Source organism: Thunnus maccoyii, chromosome 12, assembly GCF_910596095.1.
Source record: "Thunnus maccoyii chromosome 12, fThuMac1.1, whole genome shotgun sequence".
In the NCBI taxonomy this organism is placed as follows: Eukaryota; Metazoa; Chordata; class Actinopteri; order Scombriformes; family Scombridae; genus Thunnus; species Thunnus maccoyii.
In genome coordinates, this window is record NC_056544.1 from 7,320,056 (window position 1) to 7,341,383 (window position 21,328).

Here is a 21,328-nt window from a genome sequence, read left to right on the forward strand (position 1 = left end):
CTTGAGTTGAGATTATTTTGTCAAATCTTACTAATAGACCATTTTCTCTATAGACATTCGGACTTGTCACGAACGCAACGCACAGGTATAATTAACAAGATTAACAAGGGCTCCGTTTAGTCTTGCATGATACCTATAGCTATCATTGAAGACACTTCATTTTCCTGTGAATTTTGAATTTACATGCTACAAATACACATGTTGTATGCACACATTTTAAGGCTTATGTAAAATGGTGTTCTTAAATGTTTCTGTTTTTAGGCAAAATAATTAAGTTGAATTGAAACAAATTGAACAATATAGTATATATGGCCCAAAATAGGCCTTTTTCGTGGAAGACACTTCAACATGTCGTAGTAAGAAAAGCACAAGTGTTAATAATAGAATCGCTGTCACAGTCATGAATTATTGGCACACTTGAATAGGATAGAGCCACAGTTAATGTTATTAGTAACACCTGCGCTTTTCCTAATATAACAACTCAAAATATCTGCTGTGAAAAGGGCCTGTTATGTTTCCAGCAGTTGGAGAATTCCTTGAAGCAGCATTTTGACATTCATGTAGGGAAATAATCATATTTCAGATATGTATAATAATATGAAAACATTTAAATGTGTGGGGGTTTTGTGTGTGTGTATAGTCAAATATTTCTTAGCTGGTGGGGTTCTCCTGGGTGAATTTAGATAACTTCAATATTTGTAAAATCCTGCCTAAGGCCCTGGCTCTGCTCCCATGAATGTATAAAAGAAAGTCAAACCAGTGTAGCGGTTATATAAATGCAGGCAATGAAGCCATAATTAATGTTTTAAGTTGCGCGTGTTTCTCCTGCTATGGCATGTCAAAAATATAGCTGAAAAGGCCTTTTTGTAAGACAGTGGAAACTTCTTTCATCCCTATAACCTAATAAACTGCAATATAAACATGCCAGTTTCCCTTACAATGTGTCTGGTTTAAATAGTAGTCTAAATATTTTGGGAAATAATACTCCAAATGCTCTTTTTTTTAAATTAAGGGTTTTATTTGGAAAGTAGTGAGAGGAAGTGAGTCGTCATTATGAATAGTTTGACTATAGGTTATATGGACGCCTTATTTTTTCTCCTACCTGTATTCCGCGAAGACCCGCCCTACTCTGCCACTGATTGGCTAGTACTCGTTGCCTTCGTTGGTTTGGTTGGTTAGTGTCAGGGTCAGAACCAATCAGAGGCGGAGTAGGGCGGGTTTTAGCAGAATGCGGGTGGGAAAAAAATAACGCTGTATGTACTGCATACAGTATTTAGGTTTCCAGCTAAGAGACTGCCGCCGCGTATCAGAGGGGGGTCGTTTGAGCTAGATTACTTTTTGAATACTGGCGACTCCCTGTACAGTGTTAAGGTATGTTTTTTTGTTTTTTTCCGAGCGAAAACCACCCACATAAACAGACTGTCATGCTAACTCAGCTAGCTCTCGACAGTCTCTTACAGAGCAGGCTTGACAGCATCTGCAAGGTTAGCTCGGCTCGGTCAGTCGGCCAGCCTCTGGCTCGTTTTACTGGCTGGTAACTTTTTAGTTAGCTCGCCGATTTAAATGTATATTCTACAACCTCAATAAGTCATACATACGTAGTTAAATGACAGTAACTTCCTATTTAGACAGCTCTAGGAGTGAATAACGCTACAGCAGCCAGGAGAAGCAGTCATTGTCCACTAGACTTGTAGTCCAAGTTGTTTTAACTGTTTTAAAAATATACGCACTTTTTATTGTTTGGTTTAGTGACAACAGAACTCTTCTATATATGTGCCGTTGTAATAGCTTTATCATGACCTTACACACACACACCTTGAAGGGGTTTCATATACAGGAAGTACAATACTATCTATCTCAGTACAAGTCTGTAGGGTAATTTGCTCTCTGATAATAATCTGTCATGTTCTAACATTTCCTTGACACCACATACGCACATACCAACACACACATTCCCCCCTCCCACACACACATACACACACACACACACAGCCATGTCCCCATCAGTACCCCTGCAGGAGATGATCCGGGCCATCAGGTCAGCCAGGACACAGTGTGAGGAGCGGGGTGTCATCCAGAGGGAGTGCGCTGCCATCCGGGCACAGTTCAGACAAGCCGACAACGGTGGTCGATCTCACAACCTGGCCAAGCTGCTTTACGTGCACATGTTGGGCTACCCTGCTCATTTTGGTCAGGTGAGGGGATTTGGCTAATGCCTGTCATGGGTTTGCTTGAGTTAATGGGGTTAGTGGGATGAGGAACCACCATGGCAGCTGGAGGATCTGGGTTCAATTCACCAATGAATTGTCCCAAACACTGAACTCCTCACAGACATCATCTTAATTGCTGAGTGCATGAAGGTGCAAGAGCTGAAACAGCACATTGTAGGATCATAAATAACCTGAATAGCATAAATATTCCACATATTACATTTTTTTTTTTGGTAATGTTACTGCTATGTGCATATAAACTTGTACTTTCTTGGTATTTCTGACTTCTCCTCTTGTTACAACACTATGAACTGTGGCTAATTCCCTCAAGCAAAGTCTGCAGCGTCGGGAACCCATGTCAAAGTCTATAAAACCATGAGGGTGGACATTGAAACTGGGCCACTGAATCCCTCCCGAGTCTGACCTCCACTTGGAGCAGGCAAGGAGCGGAGAATTTCCCAGGGGCATCAGTAGTATTAGTATTTCAAATAATTTCATGTTCAAAAGAGTTGTTGCTCTTCCCACTAGATGGAGTGTGTTCGGATGATAGCCAGCCCTCGCTATAGTGAGAAGCGGGTGGGATACCTGGGAGCCATGATGCTGCTGGATGAGAAGCAGGATGCCAGTCTGCTCATCACTAACTCCATCAAGAAGTAAGAGCAGCCCAAATGAATCAAACAACTGGTAAAGCAACTGGAAATCTTAAAACGCAGTGAACAAGATTAGTTTTACTATTTGGAATTTGAGATTATTTTGAACACAAATGTGCGCAAATGTACTGTAGATAAAGTGGGGGTGGGGGGCAAAACATCAGATAAGAAGAATAGAGCGAGTCAGACATTGTTCGAATTTGGAGGATATTCTTATATGATTTCAATAAAATGCTTAACTACACTGTCATCTGTGTGTTTTTCAGTGATCTCTCTCACAGTAGCCAGTATGTGCAGTCTCTGGCTCTGTGCACACTGGCCTGTATGGGTTCAGCGGAGATGTGCAGAGATCTTGCACCAGAGATTGACAGGCTGCTCCGAGCCTCCAACTCCTACATTAAGAAGAAGGTGAGGTATAATCACCTGAAAATAAGAATCGTTCTGTTTTCGTTACCTTAGAATGAGCCCTTTATATCTACATAGGGAGCGGGTCCTCTTCCACGGAGCCCGCCATGTTTCTATAGTAGCCTAGAACAGACAAACCAAACACTGGCTCTAGAGAGGGCCGGTTTTGCAGCCACCATAGGTTCTACAGAGGGGAGGGGAAGAACTTACTGTAGGGGAGGAGGAGAGGGAGGGGAGGGGTATTCAGTTGGGGCGGTTTAAAGGATTTGGCTGTCAATTTTGTATATTTTTCTTTTGTCAGCAAATCTCATGTACAGAGCTAAACCAACAATGAACTCATCCTATTTATATGTATTGTGTGTGTATCCAAATCCTATATCATATTCCTCTGTGCCGTAGACCTCTGTTGTTGTCCAAAAACTATTAAAACCACATCAGTGAGTCACACTGCTGCACTGGGTGTCACGTCCTTTAGTCACTGAAGACAGTGGTTACTGTGGCTTGTTTTGAAATGGCGACTTACTATCTAATCACTGTTTTTACTCTGTGGAGCCGTTTCTAAAGACGCCGCTGTAACCACCGTCTTCATGGACAAAGGAACATGTCACCCAGTGCAGCAGTGTGACTCATTGACTTGTTTTTAATAGATTTTGGACAACAACTGAGGTCTACGGCACAGAGGAATACGATATATTAAGCTTTGGATACACACACAATACATACAAGTGGGATGAGTTCATTGTTGGGAGATTTGTTGACAATAAGAAAAATATAGAAACTTGGCAGCCAAATCCTTTAATGTCTCAAACAGATTTCTCCTGTCATTAGTAAAATTCACAAGAGGCTCAGTGTTGTAATGATAACAGCTCTGATGACTTCCCCCAATGTCCACCCAGGCTGCACTGTGTGCCGTACACATCGTGAGAAAAGTTCATGATCTCGGGGAGATGTTTGCGCCCGCCGCTCGTGCCCTCCTGGCTGAGAAGAACCACGGTCAGTTGATCTTAACGGCACATTTTGGTAATATATTTACCAGGAAGTTTCATCTTGGGTCAGCTGTTTCAAACAAATCTCTGTGGTTTTTGCTCTGTTCGTCTCTAGGTGTGTTACATGGTGCTGTAGTGCTCATCACCGAGCTGTGCGAGCGGAATCCAGAGACACTGGAGCGGTTCAGAAAGGTACGAGGAACACACGCAAACACACACGTTCTCATTGAATGAGTTCAGTATCTCTAAATGTAGTAATAATGTGATTGTGCTGTGTGTATCTCAGACAGTGCCAGATCTTGTTCAGATCATGAAAGGTCTGGTTATTTGCGGTTATTCTCCAGAGCACGACGTGGCGGGAATCAGTGATCCCTTCCTGCAGGTCAGTCTGGACTCAACTGCAGCTTATGTATTATTTATTTATTACCTATCTACCTTTGTTCAGCATTGTTCTCCATTTTCCTGAAACTGTGACAACAGTCAACTGATTTTTTTATCTTATTTCAATATGAACCATATGAGCATCAGATCGATTGATTTCAGTCTATATGAGCTTTATTTAGCTTGGATTCTGTCTTAAATGGTAACAGACTGGTAATAAATTGCTCTTGTTCTTTCTTTCAGGTTATTTCTTTCTCACTAGCATCCTCCCATACTTCTTTCTGGTTTTGCTGAGTCAGTGTACCACAATAACTCTTACTGTAGTCCAGCTGCTCACTGTCTCCCGTCTCCGTCCCCAGGTACGCATCCTGAGGCTCCTGAGAATCCTCGGTCGCAACAACGAAGCAGCCAGTGACGCCATGAACGACCTACTAGCACAGGTTTGAACTGAACTTTTACAAAGTAGCTTTTAGCTTCTTTTTTAAAAAACGTCAGCTATCATTATATTTAACTATATTTTCTGTGATTCTGTCATCTTCTTACAACAAAGGTTGTGTTCACTACTGTAGATTTTCTTTTTCATTGTTTTAATTCCCCTTTGCCTGTGTGAGTATTTTCCACTGGAAAGACATGCCCCAGATCCAGTTTTACTCTTATTTTATTTTTCTTTAACATCTGTTATAAATAATTGAATCAGAAAGATGAGCGTATGTCGTATTTAAACTAATGTAACAGTGTGTGTGTACGTGTGTGTACAGGTGGCTACCAACACTGACAGCACTAAGACCGTGGGCAACGCTGTGCTGTATGAGACTGTTCTCACCGTGCTGGACATCAAGTCAGAGAGCGGCCTCAGGGTAAGAGACTGAAATGCCGGAATGCTATTCATTGACCTGCTTTTCAAATATCGTAAATGAATAAATGCACGTGCGCTTCATTTCCACAGGTTCTGGCTGTGAACATCCTGGGACGGTTTCTCCTGAACAATGACAGGAACATTCGGTCAGTGCTGTTTTCTCTCCCTCTGCGTCCCTCCTTCCTCAAATTCTTGTTTCTTTTTCCCTTTACATCTCTCCCACTATCTTTCCCGCCATTCTCTCTTATCTCTCAGGGTCATTTTACTTTTTCCATTCCACAAGGCCACTGGCAACCTCACTGCAGCCAGACAGAGAAACCTCCCGACAGGCCGTTATCAGCCTGAGCTCACTAATCACTTTCCGCTGAAACTGTTTCCCTAGAGCCACACCAGAAGGTCACTGTCTGTCTGTTAATGTTGATCTCTCAATTTCCGGCCTTGTCATTTCTCATCAGACAGTGTGGAGGCCTGTCAAGGGTTCTTTAGGGTTTTGTTATTGCCCTATTTCTAGGCTTTGTCTCCGTAGTGGCCCTGTGGCCACTAGGCAGGCCAGTCTGGTTTTTACCTGCAGGCCCTTTTGTATCAGTGTGTGGCTATGTGGCAGTTATAGGACTGGTTTATTCCCGTGAGACCTGCCCGACTAGATAAGATCTCTCTTGCGCACACATAAATACTTGATCAGTTCATGAGACATTTCAAGTGGAAAGATAAATAATTTATCTCACCACATTGGGAAAGTAAAGTTTGCACAGCACTGTTCATTAATTTTGATCGTTTGCTGCCTGTAGGAAGTTATTTAAAATACGATTAATTTGCTCAATGTTGTCTGCTACAGTAGACACACGAGACCTTTATCATGTCAGCTTCCTCACAGTACTTCATTATATTGCCGCATGAAACTTGAAACTTGATGTTCTCATTTTTGGCTGTCCAGGTATATCGCCATGACGTCTCTTCAGAGGATTGTAGGGACCGACCACACCGCAGTGCAGCGTCACCGAGGAACCATAGTGGACTGCCTGAAGGACCAGGATGCTTCTGTCAAACGGTATACATCTCATTTTTGATGAATTGGATGGAAAACATAGATGGAGAACTTGTTCCCGTACAGCCAATCAAACCTTTGCATAAACCGTGACGTCAGCGTCCTGTCATAGGCAGAGCAGAAGGTCACACTGAGCCTAATAGCATCCTGCTACACAACCCACGTTAGCTTTCCTGCTAAAGTCTCCTTCTTATCTAACTTATAAACCCGAACACGCATCATGTCCTGCATTTCAGCTTGTTGAATGAGCCACCAAACAAACATTAAGCAGATGTGAAATGTGACCTCAGTTGAAAGTTGGACTTTTTTTTTTTCAAACTTAAACAGCTGGTCAGATATCAGTTCAGTTTAAAGTGGAAATGTAAGAGGTGTCTTTTTCATGTGTGGGACACTTAGTGATGCTCCCATTAACAGCATCACTTGGTCTGTCCTCCAAGTGCTACAAAACAAGATGATAGAAAAGTGCTGTGTAAGGCACAATCTTACAACTGTCGAATGATGAGGGACAAATAATGTTGTGACGTTTTGTGATATCATCACTTACAATGCAATATCAATAATCTGTTTTACTTGTGATATCTCATGTCGCATAGGAATTGTGATACTGTCACTGTTGTGGGTATAATAGAGTGATTTCCAGCCCCACTAATGGTGACGATTATAACTTACTGATGATGATGATAACGTCTTGTATACACTTTATTTACAAAAGGTTAGAGAGTTGAAATAAGTCATTGTGTCGCTCGAGGGCACTTCAGCAGGGTCTGCTGTCATTAATGTCTCTGCCCAACCCTCCAGCCGTGCGTTGGAGCTCTCCTTGGCGCTGGTGTCAGCCAGCAACATCCGCTCCATGATGAAGGAACTGCTCCTCTTCCTCTCCTCCTGCCCCCCCGAGCTCAGGGCTAACGCTGCCAGCGGCATATTCAACGCCGCCGAGAGGTGAGTGGAAACACTGCAGACAAGCGAATGTGCACATACATGATTTTATTACATACACGTACTGTCTATGCATGCAAGCACACATACATTCATGTCAATACATATAAAGACAAACTGGGATCGGCGTTGTTATATATATATAAAGAAAAAAAAAGATGATGGGTACAAATGTGATGCAACTGTTATAAGAAAAAGTCACTGTGCTTGAAATATGTGTGTGTCTACATGTCTCACCCTGTGTCTGTCTCCACTACTTCACTGGCACTGTGACGATGAATAGTCTTCTCTGTTTCAGCCGTATATCTCTCTCTACCACTTGATGCACTTCTATGTGTGTAAGTAGTGAGAGGATGCTGATGGATTTGTGTGTGCGTGTGTGTGTGTGTTTCTGACTCACCCTCAGGCACCACTGAAGTGTGTGTGTGTGTGTCTCTGTCTCTGTCAGGTATGCACCCTCCCAGCGCTGGCACATTGACACCATCCTGCATGTCCTCACCACGGTAAATACTGACTATGGCACACACAGTCCTGCCTTTTTACATGGGTTTCACACTTTTAAAGCTGTGTTGTGCCATCATCTATGTTGTATGTACCAGGGGCCACATGTATGATGGGTATGTATGCATTGAGAAAAACACTGAATGAGTTACTTATGAACAATTTAATTTGACAAGAGAAGTTTAGTGTAGTTTGAACGCCACTGCTCAGGCTTCCAAACAAAATGTAGGTGTCAGTTCCACAGTCACTGCAATTTTCCTCTTTTCGCTTGCAATATTTCAGTGAAGAAATGTGTGCTTAATCTTACACACTCGTCCATGAAAACAGTTGTGCAAGGTCTTTCAATAATCTGACAAACTAATTAAGTATGGAGAAATACAGAAAGACAAGTAGGCATCTATTTATTGCAGATTCTGTACAAACTATCATATGTGCAGCCCCTAAATAGATACTAAATAAGCTGTTTATTCTGGACTAACCTTCCATTTTGCACTTTGTTACATCCTTACTTTTAATTTTGTGCTCCATCTCCATAAGGCAGTAAATGAAACCCAGGTGATTTGTTAAAAGCTAATGCTTACACTAATCATTTGCAGCGTTCTCTCAAAATGATGGAGTGTATAGAAAGGAGGATGCGTGTAGAAAGGGTAGATGTTGGTGGAGATGTGGCACAAATGAAAGCTTAATCCACATCAGTAAATATCCTTTATACTGTTATATCTATCTGTGATGGAAATGTCCACTAAGTTAGTGTTAGTGTTGTGTCTGAGAGGAAATGTAGGGCGACCTAAATACTTGGACCAGCTGTCTAGTGTATGTGTGTGTGTGTGTGTGTGTGTGTGTGTGTGTGTGCGCGCGCGCGCTTGTGTTTGACTCTGATTCTCGCTCTGCCAGGCAGGGGGCGACGTGAGAGACGAAACAGTGCCGAACCTGATCCAGCTCATCACCAACGCCTCAGAGCTTCACTGCTACACAGTCCATAAGCTTTATCGGGCTGTGCTCACTGACATCTCTCAGGTGTGTGTGTGTGTGTGTGTGTGTGTTTCCTCCTGTCATTAAAGGAGCACTCCAAGGGGTTTTTTTTTTGCAGATTGGCTTGTTGTTCCGCTCACTCTTTCAGTCAACCTAAACAGTAACATCACGGGTCTGTCCCCATGTTGCTCCACGCTGATGCTTTGTGATACAATAAACAGAGTAGTAGTAGTATTTCAGAAACTGTCAAGGAAACTTTACTATAGAAAAAACAGAAGTCAGAACTCTTGCAGTAGGTGTGAGGACAAAACGGTTTAATTGCATCACGATCAGACTTTGGTCATCCATTGCATACAGACATACAGACAGTTGATGCAAAGGTAATCCAAAAATACATACAGGGGGACTTTCAGTGAAGTTACCCATGAGGTATTTTCAAATGAAGTAAACAGAGCATGACATTTTATTTTCTCTCTGAAACTTGAAGAGCCAAAAGCCGTTCATGAAGTCAAACTGAGCAATGAAATGAAATGATATTCCAGAGATATCATTTTTTGTTGTATAAAAAGGCAGTTGCTATTTTGAAAAGTCATTTTAAAAACCTTCTTGAGATCAGAGAAGGACGAATTCTATTAATTCATGAAATTATTTCATATCTCTAATTACAAATCTTATAAATAAATAGAAAACGCTTAATTCAACTCAGAAGAGAAGGGCATCATTTTAATTTTAAATCATTTTGTAGCACAGCAGATTATGCAAAAATTTGAATGGAGACGTCTTCATCGTGTGTCGGATCAGAGCTGAGTTTGGTTCTGCAGTGGTGAGAATAGCCAGGCTTTGAGTTTGAAATCGGCTGATGCAACCAGGTTTATTTTTAGAAGTCTGCTGAGCAACCATGCACTCATCTTCTGTGTGGCACAGTTTCACATCTTCCACCACATTAACTTCGGAAAAAAAATGGTCCTGATGCTTCAAACTGCTTTGCTGGCCAACAAGCCAATCTGCCATGAATTAAAGAAACGTTTCTTCATGATCAACACATTTCACTGTAAATGTAACGTACATACACATGGTTTTATAAGGGTTGTTTTTGCTCTGTGGATATCTGCAGCAACCCCTGGTTCAGGTGGCATGCTGGTGTATAGGAGAGTATGGAGACCTACTGCTGAGAGGAGAGTGTCAAGACACTGAGCCTGTTCAGGTACATAGACTACAGCAAATGTGATGGATCATCTTAGTGCTCAGAATCTATAACTTGTCGATGTTACATCTCTAGTTTCAGTATTAGAAAAATGCGATGGCAGCTTTCAGACTTGGTATTTCTATATCTTGTGATCAGGTCTCTGAGGACGACGTCCTGGACGCCTTGGAAACGGTTCTACAGTCCCACATGTCGTCCCCAGCGACCAGAGGCTTTGCTCTCACCGCCACCATGAAACTGAGCACACGCATCACCGATAATGTGGAGTAAGACACACTTCTGTCACTCACAGGGCACAATGCAGTTAACAGGCCACTGTGTCTTGTTTAAAGTAGCGATGAGTATGATTTTTCTTATTTCGCTGCGTAATTTTAAAAAGAACACAACACACAACACAGTATTTGCTTGTGCAGAAAGGTCTGTTGGTCACAACAGGTGACTTGATGGATCATTTGTCATGTGTTGAGAGAAAAAAACAATCCGGCCCGTTGCTGAGGAACAGAACCCCCCTACACACTGACATTTCCAAACACCATCAACCTGTATTTGAGTGCTACAACATGGCAACAAATTAAACCACAATAATACTAATATCTGTAAATAATCTCCTCACTCACTCTCTTTCTTTCCACCGATCGCCCCGGTCAGTCGGATCAGAAGCATCGTCAGCATTTACGGCAGCTGTATAGATGTGGAGCTCCAGCAGAGGGCAGTTGAATACAACGCTCTATTCAAAAAATATGACCACATGAGGTGAGCAATGACTTGTGCTGATGTAAAGGTCAGCTTTTCCCACAATTTTACAAGTGGTAGTGGAAACACATCTTTTTTTTTTTTGCCAGAAAGAGCTAAGATGTTCCTTCTCTCCACAGGGCAGCAGTGCTGGAGAGGATGCCTGTGATTGAGAAGAACTCTCCGGGCCATACCAACGGAGAGTCAACAGGGGACACCATCAAGGAGATCCAGCCCACCAAAGTCAAGCAGGAAGAGCCACTGTTGCCACAACAACCTGCTAACCAGGTAAAAACATAATGATAATAGAGATACATTCAGGTTTCATGACAACAACTCAGTGAAGACTAGATGGACGACCTTGTGATCACAGTTTTCCATGCAGTTTATCTGCATCTCTAACGGTTGACTCATGGTTTACTCATTCTTATACGTGTTATCCCTCAAAAAAAAACTTGCTCTGAATATGCAGGTTGGCGTTAAGGTTGAAACAATGAACTGAGTTGTAGTTTCCCCCCCCCCCCCGCTGTCTGTGGTTTTCCTCAGGTCTGTGATCTGTTGGACCTGCTGGGGGGCTCCGAGGAGCCTCTGCAGCCCAGTCCTGCACAAGGTGGCACGGCACCAGGCCTGTCCATCAACACAATTAGCCCTGCTGGAGGAGACCTTCTGGATCTGTTGGGAGGCTTAGAGCCCACACCCGTCGCACCAGGTCTGACCCTCAGATACACACACACACACACACACACACACACACACACACACACGAGTAGAAACCAAAAGGGTTTAGGAGTGAAAAAAACAAGAGAGGGGAAATAAAATTGGATGTGAAACAAGAGAATGTAAAATATGAGAGACTGAAACTTGTGTTCATAGCTCTAAATCAAGCCACCAGGCAAGTCCCTAAAATTTCAATGCAAATATGAAGGTGACATTTCTTCTTTTTTTTTCTGTTTTTCATAGCTCCCACGGTGACAGTGTATGAGAAGAGTGGTGTGACTTTGACACTAAGTTGTGACAAACAGTCAGACTCAGGCCTGACAGTCACACTCACAGCCTCCAACTCCAGTGACTCAGACATCAGCTGCTTCACTCTACAGGCTGCAGTGCCCAAGGTCTGTCTCCACACATCAATGCGTTCATCTTGTTAATCATCCACTGATTGAGTCACTGCCAAGCAAACTTTCTCTGTCAGTGTCGGTGTTCATTTTTAGCCATGCTAACAGCGTGACTCTTGGGATGACAACGTCCGTCAGCTGGTCTGCCTACCGCTTTTGTCCAGACGTACATATCTCACCAACCGTTGGATGGAATGCCACGAACTTTGTACATACATTCATGTTCCCCAGAGGATAAATCCTAATTACCTTTATGATCCCTGATGTGACCTCTAATGCCAAAATGAGGCTCATTTTTGTAGTTTTGAGTGGAATGTCAACTATTAAACGAGTTTCCAGTAGACATTCATGTTCCCAGGATGAATTTTACTTTGGTGATCCCTTAACTCTTTATCTAGCACCATCAAAATATTGGTCAAATATTTTATTTGACCAATTAATAATCTGACAGTAATGCTGATAAGCATGCTAAAACACTGAACTAAGTTACTAAGAACATGGTAAACATTATACCTGCTTCATATAACAATGTTAGCATTGTCATTATTTATTTATTTGTTGGTTAATTTAACAGGGATCATGCAGTTACATATTCTGTGTTAAAATGTGTTAGGGCGAGACAAAAGTGTAGTTTTCAGCTGTGGTCAGTTGACAGATGTTACAAAGTCACCCTAAAAGAGCACGTTAACATACTGACAGTAGCATTTAGCTTAAAGCCCCACTGTGCCTAAGTAAAACCTCACAGAGGCACCAGCATGGCTCTAGACTCTTGTTATGTTTCCTGTCAAGAGATTCAACATCAATTTATATCGTCGACAACAGCTACTTGTGGCAGAATACCAATATTTGTATGCTATACTATACAAGAGCACTGACTAGCCTGTGTTGCTTGGTGGGTGTGAGTTTTAAACCCCAGCATGTTCTCAGTGGCATTAGTGCACAACAGCATGCATGTGTTTTGCTGCTTTCAGAGTGTCCAGTTACACATGAAGGCCCCCAGTGGGGACTCTCTTCCTGCACGAGGCACAGCTAAGGTGACCCAGATGGTGGTCCTCAACAACCCAAACAAGGTGGGCTTGGCACACACACACACACACACACACACATGCACACACAAAACAGTTATTGTTAGTAAGAGGCAAAGTCAGGAGACACTTCCCTCTTTTATATCAAACTTTATCAGCAAGAGATAAAAGTTTCTGTTGTAAAAGTTAGATGAGTTTGAAAATACAAGATAAGAATAAAAATGTTTATTCACATTTCCACACATCTACAAACCTTATTATTGTATTCATCAAGAAAGATCCATTATTGCTAAAATGTGCCAGGTCCAAATATTTTTTTTAACTCCCATCCTAGATGTTTATTCTAGCTGCTATCTAAATCCTGCTTCTCCCTTCCAGGTGAACCTGAAGATGAGGATACGCATATCTTACACAAACCAAGGATCCGGCTTTCAGGATACAGTCCAGATTGACTCCTTCCCTGGACTCAATGCTGCCAGCCACTGACAGCAGCCGCTCAGTCCAACAGGACTACGATAAGAGTCTGTGAATGAATCAGCGGGCGTCACCCCTTCACTGATGAAGGGTTTCTGTGCTGTGAAACCCTCTACACTTCAGTCCAAGCTGCTGTTTCTCAAACACCTGATTTTGTTTGTTTTTAACGGCTGAGGAACATGTTTCTTTCACAGGAAATCACAGCCTCATGTATGAACTCAGTTTTCCCTTCATTTGGAAGTCAAGTGTAAATGAGAGTGATGTGGCACAGGCTTTGGAATATGCAGGTATAACATGAAAATACTCAAATATTAGTATTTGTCTTGGAATTTGCGGTGTCAACTGTCCATACAAGTGTACCTAAGTACCATCCAGGGTTTTTTTTTAAACTACAGCTGATTGTATTCATATTCCACACTTCAAAATATGTACTTTTTTCGTGGCTACTGTCACACAGCACTCCATCTACCCTCCCTTCAAAGCGATTTCCTTTATGAAATACTTTCCTTCATCCTCTTCACATTGTTTAAAAAGCAGCTGAACACTAACAAATGAACCGCTCCTACTGTTATGAAACACTGTTATCCAGATTTTAAACACAACCATATGACTTGCTTCTGCTGGTCTTCAGTCGCTCCTATCTTTTCTCAGAGTATACATCTCAGCTCCTAATTTCTCCTGTGCCTTTCATACCTTTGAGAGCAGAGGTTTTTTTTTCTCTCATGTACTAAATAATGTAATTATATAGTTTTGGAGGCAAAGAAACGGTTTTAATTGTAAGTTAGCGTTACATAAACATGTTCTAATCATTCCCATACTAGCAACTCTTGCTTTTCCTGAACAGTATCTCCTTGTCTATTGTTTACAGAATACCTTTACTGAGTTATTTTGATTCATGAAGGCTGTGTACAGTGACACAAAGATGAGCATGGTAACTCCCTGCAAGATGTATATTTTAGATACTAAGTACTGTATATACAGTAAGCACAATTGGAAGAATTTTAAGTCTTTGATCAATTTACACATGCAAGAAAACATACCTCTTAAGAGCCAGTTAGTAATTTGATAAATCATCTCATAATCATCTTTTAAAAAAAACACTGGATGCTGGATGTCAGCAATGGTGCTTCAGTGCAATCTGTACCAGACTGTTTCAGATCACTACCTTAAATTAAAATGTAAAAGAACAGACCAGGAGGAGTATTCTGTCAACTGTTTAGATCCTCTTTGAAGCTTCTGTCTCATCTCATTTTCTAATAAAAATAAAAATTAAAAAAAATCAGTTTTCAGAAGCCTCAGCAGTGACTTGCGTCGGTATCTGTGCTCAGTGTGTGCATTTGAAGGACGACGCTCGACTCAACTTCAGCATTTATTCACAAGCAAAAAAGACCACAGTGTTGCCAAAACTGTCTCTTGTACTGCATGAGTGTCTGCATCAACTGGTCAAACTCAGAAAAGCCAATGTGGGTTACAAAAAAAAAAACAACAAAGGAATTAGAACGTCCTTTTTATCTCTTTTTTTAGGGGGGGGGGGGGGGGGGGGGGGGGCGGTGGTTGATTTTGTTTGCTTCGGCCCGGGAGCGTGGGATTTCATATCTATGTGCTGCAGCATGGTTAGATGGTGACAGACACCTAAAGCGTTGGCACTCAGCTGGCCCCAGGACAACAGCCACTCATGACAGGGAGTTGGAGTGTATGCAGGGCCTGTGGAGCGTTGAGCCTCCTCTTAGTGCCAACACAAGATGAAGCACCGAGCCTCCCTGGATCTTGTAGTCTGCCGCCGTCTTCTCATCGTTCCTGAGGTCGATAAGACACAGCGGAGAGGAAAAGATGATTTAGAGTATGAGGCTTGTAAATACTACAGAGGAACATCATTCACTGTGTGCGGACTCACATCTGTTTTCCGCTGTAGATGAGTCTTTGTTGCTGAGGGGGGATCCCTTCCTTCTCCTCCACCCTTTCTTTGATTCGCTCCACCTTTATTTACACAAAGACAAAGACTTTTAGAGATGATCTGATGCTTTGCGGTTCAGTATTTAGGTTTACATGTCTTTATTCTCTTTTACACGGACAGTTTGTTTAGCGGCATCACCTTGTCTGTGGGCTCAATGTCGATCTCTATTTCTTTTCCAGTGAGAGTCTGAAACAGAAATGTTGGACATGATCACGTTAACACCTGGTTTCGGATGTGAAATCGCACAATTTGCAATCAACGCAGGGCAGAATAGAGTAACGCTCCATTTTCATACAACTTTACACCAAAATTCTGTGACTTAATACATTTCTGCTAATGCTTTTTATCATGGTCAGACATGTACCCAAAAAAATTATAGAACAATAAATATTCAAATATATTTACATAATATATGTGATAGCTAGGGTTGCTACTAATGGGCTTTTATTTCCACAGTATTTTTATTAATGGAAAAATGCCTGTTACAATTGCTCAGAGCACATAGTGGCATCTTCTAATTAGAGACGCACTGATATTAATATCACATATCAGTCTGATACTGACTCAAACAGCTGGATCAGGTATCAGTGACAATGAGCCGATCTGGTAGCAGATACCATTATTTTAATAAATAACAATTTGATAAATTTATATCTATGTATTTATTTGTTAGATTTTGTTTAACAAAGTGAGGAAAGTAATGTTTAAGACAAGCCTGATGTTGCCTTACATATAACAGACTGATCCCAGTCTTTTCCACACAGTGAGGCATACAGCTTATTAATGCAACACTGGTAGTGGATCAGTACTCGGTATCGGCCGATACCCAAAGCCCAGGTATCGGTATCAGAACTGAAAAAGTCGAATCGGTGCATCCCTACTTCAAATGTCTCGTTTTGAGTGTCTGTGGGTCTGTCTGCACTGACACCTCGCCTGTCAGTATCTGGTTACAGTACCTGACGGGTCACAGATTTTTGTGTATCACCTCCACAGAACTGGCTGCTTTTGTTATTAAAATCAGCAAGTTATCAAATGACAATAGCGGCTGTGAGTATCACTAGTGCAGCAAGTTCAGGGATAATTTGTAGCTCCGCTTAATACTGCGCCGAAAACACACAACAGGAGTTGAGAGTGATTTAGCATATAAAGAAAAAGCTTCTATTCAAGTTAGAATGAAGCTATTATTGCCTCCCGGCCCTGAATTAACACCGGTCATCTACTGTTAGCGGTTACAGCAACACAGCGAGCGACGGCTGAATAAACACTCTCTTACCTTCACTTTGATCAGCATGTTGAATTAACAGTAAACTACAAATCGAAATGATATGAGTTATTTACTGAACAAAACGCTTCGTAAACTGGCGAATATCAACCTGCTCGCCCAGCTCGAGTTTACTTCCTGTCCTGTGTGGCACGCTAAAAACCTTCCGACGTCGTCGCTCACCGGGAGAATAATGGTTCCGCTCTGGTGGAAACACATCAGCTGTTCTGAACTCACAGCAGCAGCAGATATTTACACCCTTTGTTAATGTAAAAGTGGCGATATCACGCTGTGAAAATACTACATTACAAGTAAAACTCCATTCACATTTTCACTCAAGTAAACTCAAAATTGTATTGAAGGTATCATGTAAAAGTGTTGTATTTATATGCATATTATATTATTGGTGTATTATTAATGTTGTAGCTGGTCGAGGTGGAGCTGAATTTTAATACATATTTTAATTTGAATATTTAACCGCTTTAAGTTTCTTTCTATTTTTCTAATAGAAATTTTAATTCTAAATGTATTATTGTTGGGTATTGCATGTAGGATACTGCAGTTTTTTTCTGTGAGTTAAGGGGGGTTTCCAAAGAAAATTTCAATAATGCAGAGGAGGGATTTTTTTTGTTGTTGTTTTTGGGGAAAAAATTTAAAAATTCAGTCCTCACCCCCACCCCAATAATTTTTTTACAGTCCAAACCTACTTTTAAGTAGTTCAGTCTGTAAAAATGGATCATATTTTACAAACTGACCATGTTTTATATGTAAGATATTATGTACGATATAAGCAATGTCAGGTAGCTAGCAGCTAAAGCTGTTGAACAAATGTAGTGGGGTAAAAAGTACATTTGTAGTAGTGAAGTAGAAGTAATTTGAAAGTGAAGTACATGTACTTTAAAAGTGCACTTCAGCACAGTACTTAATATGATATAGTATTTGAGTAAAGTAAAGTAATTAAGTTCCGCCACTGCATGTGAAATGTGTCAAAATGTATACAATAAAATAAAACTCTGAACAAATACTCAGTCTGTTCCTGCACAGATGTTGGTCATTCAGCTAATTAGACAGGAAGTCTATAAATTGTGCGAGTTTCAATGTGCTCTTGATCATTCAGTCATGGTGACTCATCTCTATCTAGGTGTGATAATCTTGGCTGTTTTTGCAACAACTGTTGCTGCAGGTATTCTTCACACGTGCGTGTAGAGATTCATTATCTTGTGTACGTTTCTGAAGTGTTTCATGTACAGAAATCATGAGAATTTGTTTGCAGATATCCAAGTTGTCTGTGCAAAAGACGCAGTAAGAATCACATGGAAGATCGGTGCGGAGCTGGTGCCACATGCAGCTCGTCTTTTCCTTGGAAACTGCATGCCTTCCCGTTTGAATGTTCTGCCCACTGGAGAGGGGGAAGCACAGTTCAACTACCAGTTTGCTGACTGCAAATTTAAAAGACGGGTAATGTATATGCTTTTTTTCCAAACTTAAATACCTTTCAGCCACTTGAGTGTCTTAATAACCTGTCGTTCTCTTCTACAGATGAAAGGAAAATTCCTCATCTATCAAAATGAACTGACTTACAGGCCACAGGCAAAGTCAAAACCTGCAGCCTTTGTGTATCCCATTGAGTGTGTTTATAAAAGGTAGAGTATCTTTTTGACTGAAACTCATGTTTACTGCTGAAATGAGAGATGAGGAAAGTCCTAATTATATATTTCAGACCTGAAGGGTGGGTTCCTCCATTCCTGAACCCTGGATCAGGTGCTTCTGAAGGTCGGGGTGGGCTGGTGTTCCACATGGCACTCCTCAATGGTGAGTCCGCACCCTGCCAAAACTACAGACAATACAACATGAGGATGGTCAAAGACAAATTCTGAACCCATTTATTTTCCCCTACAGAGCAATTAACAGGCGTAGCAAAGACTAATGTCATCCCTCTGGGCTCGTTCATGCCTATATGGGCTGCAGTGGAGCAGAAGTCCCATCAGCCATTGCTGCTGCTGATGGAGGAATGTGTTGCAGCCACCACAGCAGAGCTGCAGCCTAGCAGCCAGGTTTACCCCATTATTAGCAATAAGGGGTAGGATTCAGATACTGGTCAGGCGTTACAGTGATCATTCCAGAAGACGGGCTTTGTTGCTAATCTGTGAAATTTAAATTTTCTTCAGGTGTCTTTTGGAAAGCGTGAGGGGAAACTCCATGTTCCTCCCTCGGTACCACTCATCTGCAATCATACTTTACCTGCAGTCCTTCAATTTTGGTCTTGGAGAACAGGTAAAAGAAATGTTAGCTGCTAACTGAATACTTTTGAATTTAAAAAAAAAAAGTGACAGTTTGATGTGCTCCTCAGGTGTACATCCACTGTAAACTGACCGCATGGGATCCTGAAGTTCTTGATGAAGGCAAGAAAGCCTGCCATTATGCAAAGGAAAGTGGGAGGTAATCAGGGTTTAAAGGAATTGTCTGACAGTTTGGAAAATATGCTTGTTCGCTTTCTTTCTCACTCATGTCTGTACGCTAGTAGAGCTAGAGCCAGGAGGCAATTAGCTTAGCATTAACATGGGAAGCGGGGGGGGGGAAATGGCTAGTCTGGTTCTCTGAAATAAAAGACTACAATCCCCTGTAAAACTGAATAATTTACACATCTCATTTGTTTAATCAATACACAAACAAAATAGGACCCTTTTTTTGCTCTTTTCTCAGATGGGAACTACTAGATGACCCATTTCAGAGCGGCCTCTGTAGCTGCTGCGATTCAACCTGCAAATCCCGTTTCAAAAGAGGAGTGGATTTGGGTATCAATTTTATGCCAACTTGGTTGATTTTGAATTGTGCTTGTTCTTAAAATCACTGCCATCCTTTTCTTTTCTTTCTTCAGAGTCCCAGGGCCTGAGTCACAATTCTGTGTTGGGACCCCTCATCATAGTGGATCAGTCTGACTCAAAAGCCCACAACATACCAATGGGGTCTGTCACGGCAGCTGACTCTCAGGTATAATAAGCCACCAAGTATGTCTTTTCTTCAGAAATGAATATTTTTGAACATAAAGACTGAAGTTCTTGATGTTTTCTTAACAGGAAAAGACCAGTCTAAGCTGATGGGCGCATTAAGGGAATCCTGCACAGCAGAGGTGGCAGTAGCAGATGGCATCAGCGTCCCTACTTACAAGACTTCAGCTGTACAGGACCTGGACTTTAAGTGTTTGCATATTCATTTGAATGCAGTAGTAATTGCCCAAAACATCATACATCCATCTTAAACATTCTGATGTACAAATAAACCTGCTGTAAACTCCTGTTCAGCTTCTTTTTTTTTTTTTTTTAAATTACTCTTGGCAGTGTCTTATGTTGACATCAAATGTGGCAAATGGCTACTTCTCAGACTTTTATGATCTTGTGTTGTGCTTTACTTTTGGTGAGCTCGTAAGGCTGTTCAAGGTATCACACAACTCCATCAAATTCAATAACATATCATCCAGACTCTATTCTTTTATCCAGGTTATTGTAGTTAAATTGTAAAGTAAGTCATGATTGTTCCAGTTTACCACTTTTTTTTTTTTTTTTTTTTTTTGCTGGCTGTTTCAAGGCAACTGACATGTGATAAACTTAAACTGTGGTTTTACAAATTAATGGACCATCTAAATATTAGACACAAATTTAATAACTCTGTCTGGCTCTCATGTCCTCAGACCAATCTTTGTGGGTCACATGCTTTAGAGCAGTGGTTCTCAAAGTGGGGTCCTTGAGGGGGTTCCAGGGGGTCCCCAGCAAAAAGGGGAATCATTTATTTTCAATATAATTTCATCTATAAGTAAGACAATGATGTGTGACTATTGTGGTCATAGGTTTCATACGCTTTCTGTAATAAAGCATCTAAAAGCAACAATCTCAACAGATGAGGGACCCTGGGACAAAATCTTGACAAAATGGGGGTCTGTGGCCTAATTTGTGTCAGTTTGAGTCCTTGATGTGAAAAAGTTTGAGAACCACTGCTTTAGAGGATCCAGGCCTTGCACTGACACAACCATTCTTCTTCCATTGGACACTACATAGCTCTTCCATTTTTTCACACTGATTATACTGAGATGAATAAATACATACAGAAATATCAAATTTATATGAAATCAATATTGAAAATGTCCAAGTCAATGTGATTTCTTCTTTTAACCCCAGATTCTCACTCATATACAGTATGTAGTAAAGAATTAGAGTTGGACCACTTTTACTTGCATTTGAATGGAGCTTGCTGTTTTTCTTTCTTTCCATATATATAAAATTAATTTTACTACCTGAATATACAAGTCCTCTTCTTTTTTTTTCTTCACAATTTTACCTGCATTTACTGTTTACTGCATGGTTGCAAGGACATTGGTAAAGAAAAATATAATTACATAGTCTGGATTCCTGATCTTGACTTTGCATATCTGTAGAATAATTATTTTAATTTACATTATACATACTTTTTATGTATATTTGTAAAATGTGTCACTATAATTTCAAAATTTTTATAACAAAAAAAAAGTGTTCTTCTACAAAATGTGATATCTGGATAATCCTCAGATTTACAGCTACATGTTAAACATACCAAAGATCAAGCTACAACATATCAAAATGAGACTGAT

The 21,328-nt window shown here is 41.1% G+C and overlaps 3 protein-coding genes across 5 annotated transcripts; 2 read left to right on the forward strand and 1 right to left on the reverse strand.

Moving 5' to 3' along the window:
* Nucleotides 1-1,240: 1,240 nt before the first annotated feature.
* On the forward strand, nucleotides 1,241-14,684 carry ap1g2 (adaptor related protein complex 1 subunit gamma 2). 3 transcript variants are annotated; one of them, XM_042429477.1, is made up of 22 exons: nucleotides 1,241-1,371; nucleotides 1,993-2,195; nucleotides 2,739-2,863; nucleotides 3,127-3,268; nucleotides 4,162-4,258; nucleotides 4,367-4,443; nucleotides 4,538-4,633; nucleotides 4,992-5,072; nucleotides 5,391-5,489; nucleotides 5,579-5,634; nucleotides 6,423-6,536; nucleotides 7,332-7,472; nucleotides 7,918-7,972; nucleotides 8,865-8,987; nucleotides 10,057-10,146; nucleotides 10,285-10,412; nucleotides 10,795-10,899; nucleotides 11,019-11,166; nucleotides 11,425-11,587; nucleotides 11,839-11,990; nucleotides 12,965-13,063; nucleotides 13,397-14,684. In XM_042429477.1, exons 2-22 carry the CDS (start codon nucleotides 1,995-1,997, stop codon nucleotides 13,502-13,504), a joined length of 2,400 nt encoding a protein of 799 aa, XP_042285411.1. In that variant the 5' UTR covers nucleotides 1,241-1,371; nucleotides 1,993-1,994; the 3' UTR covers nucleotides 13,505-14,684. The 3 variants fall into 3 exon arrangements, with proteins under 3 accessions (XP_042285411.1, XP_042285410.1, XP_042285412.1); XM_042429476.1 differs by having other exon boundaries at nucleotides 4,162-4,443; XM_042429478.1 differs by lacking the exons at nucleotides 1,241-1,371; nucleotides 1,993-2,195 and adding an exon at nucleotides 2,240-2,649 and having other exon boundaries at nucleotides 4,162-4,443.
* A 347-nt stretch (nucleotides 14,685-15,031) lies between these two features.
* nedd8l (NEDD8 ubiquitin like modifier, like) lies at nucleotides 15,032-16,874 on the reverse strand. Its single transcript, XM_042429019.1, has 4 exons — nucleotides 16,720-16,874; nucleotides 15,585-15,632; nucleotides 15,387-15,469; nucleotides 15,032-15,289 (listed from the first exon to the last, which is right to left on the reverse strand). The coding sequence occupies exons 1-4, from the start codon at nucleotides 16,735-16,737 to the stop codon at nucleotides 15,166-15,168; spliced, it is 273 nt and encodes a 90-aa protein (XP_042284953.1). The 5' UTR covers nucleotides 16,738-16,874; the 3' UTR covers nucleotides 15,032-15,165.
* Nucleotides 16,875-17,783: 909 nt separating this feature from the next.
* zp3f.2 (zona pellucida glycoprotein 3f, tandem duplicate 2) lies at nucleotides 17,784-20,002 on the forward strand. The gene is made up of 10 exons (XM_042428456.1): nucleotides 17,784-17,890; nucleotides 17,981-18,165; nucleotides 18,247-18,350; nucleotides 18,428-18,519; nucleotides 18,607-18,787; nucleotides 18,876-18,981; nucleotides 19,058-19,146; nucleotides 19,411-19,502; nucleotides 19,586-19,698; nucleotides 19,785-20,002. Exons 1-10 carry the CDS (start codon nucleotides 17,827-17,829, stop codon nucleotides 19,803-19,805), a joined length of 1,047 nt encoding a protein of 348 aa, XP_042284390.1. The 5' UTR covers nucleotides 17,784-17,826; the 3' UTR covers nucleotides 19,806-20,002.
* Nucleotides 20,003-21,328: the final 1,326 nt, after the last annotated feature.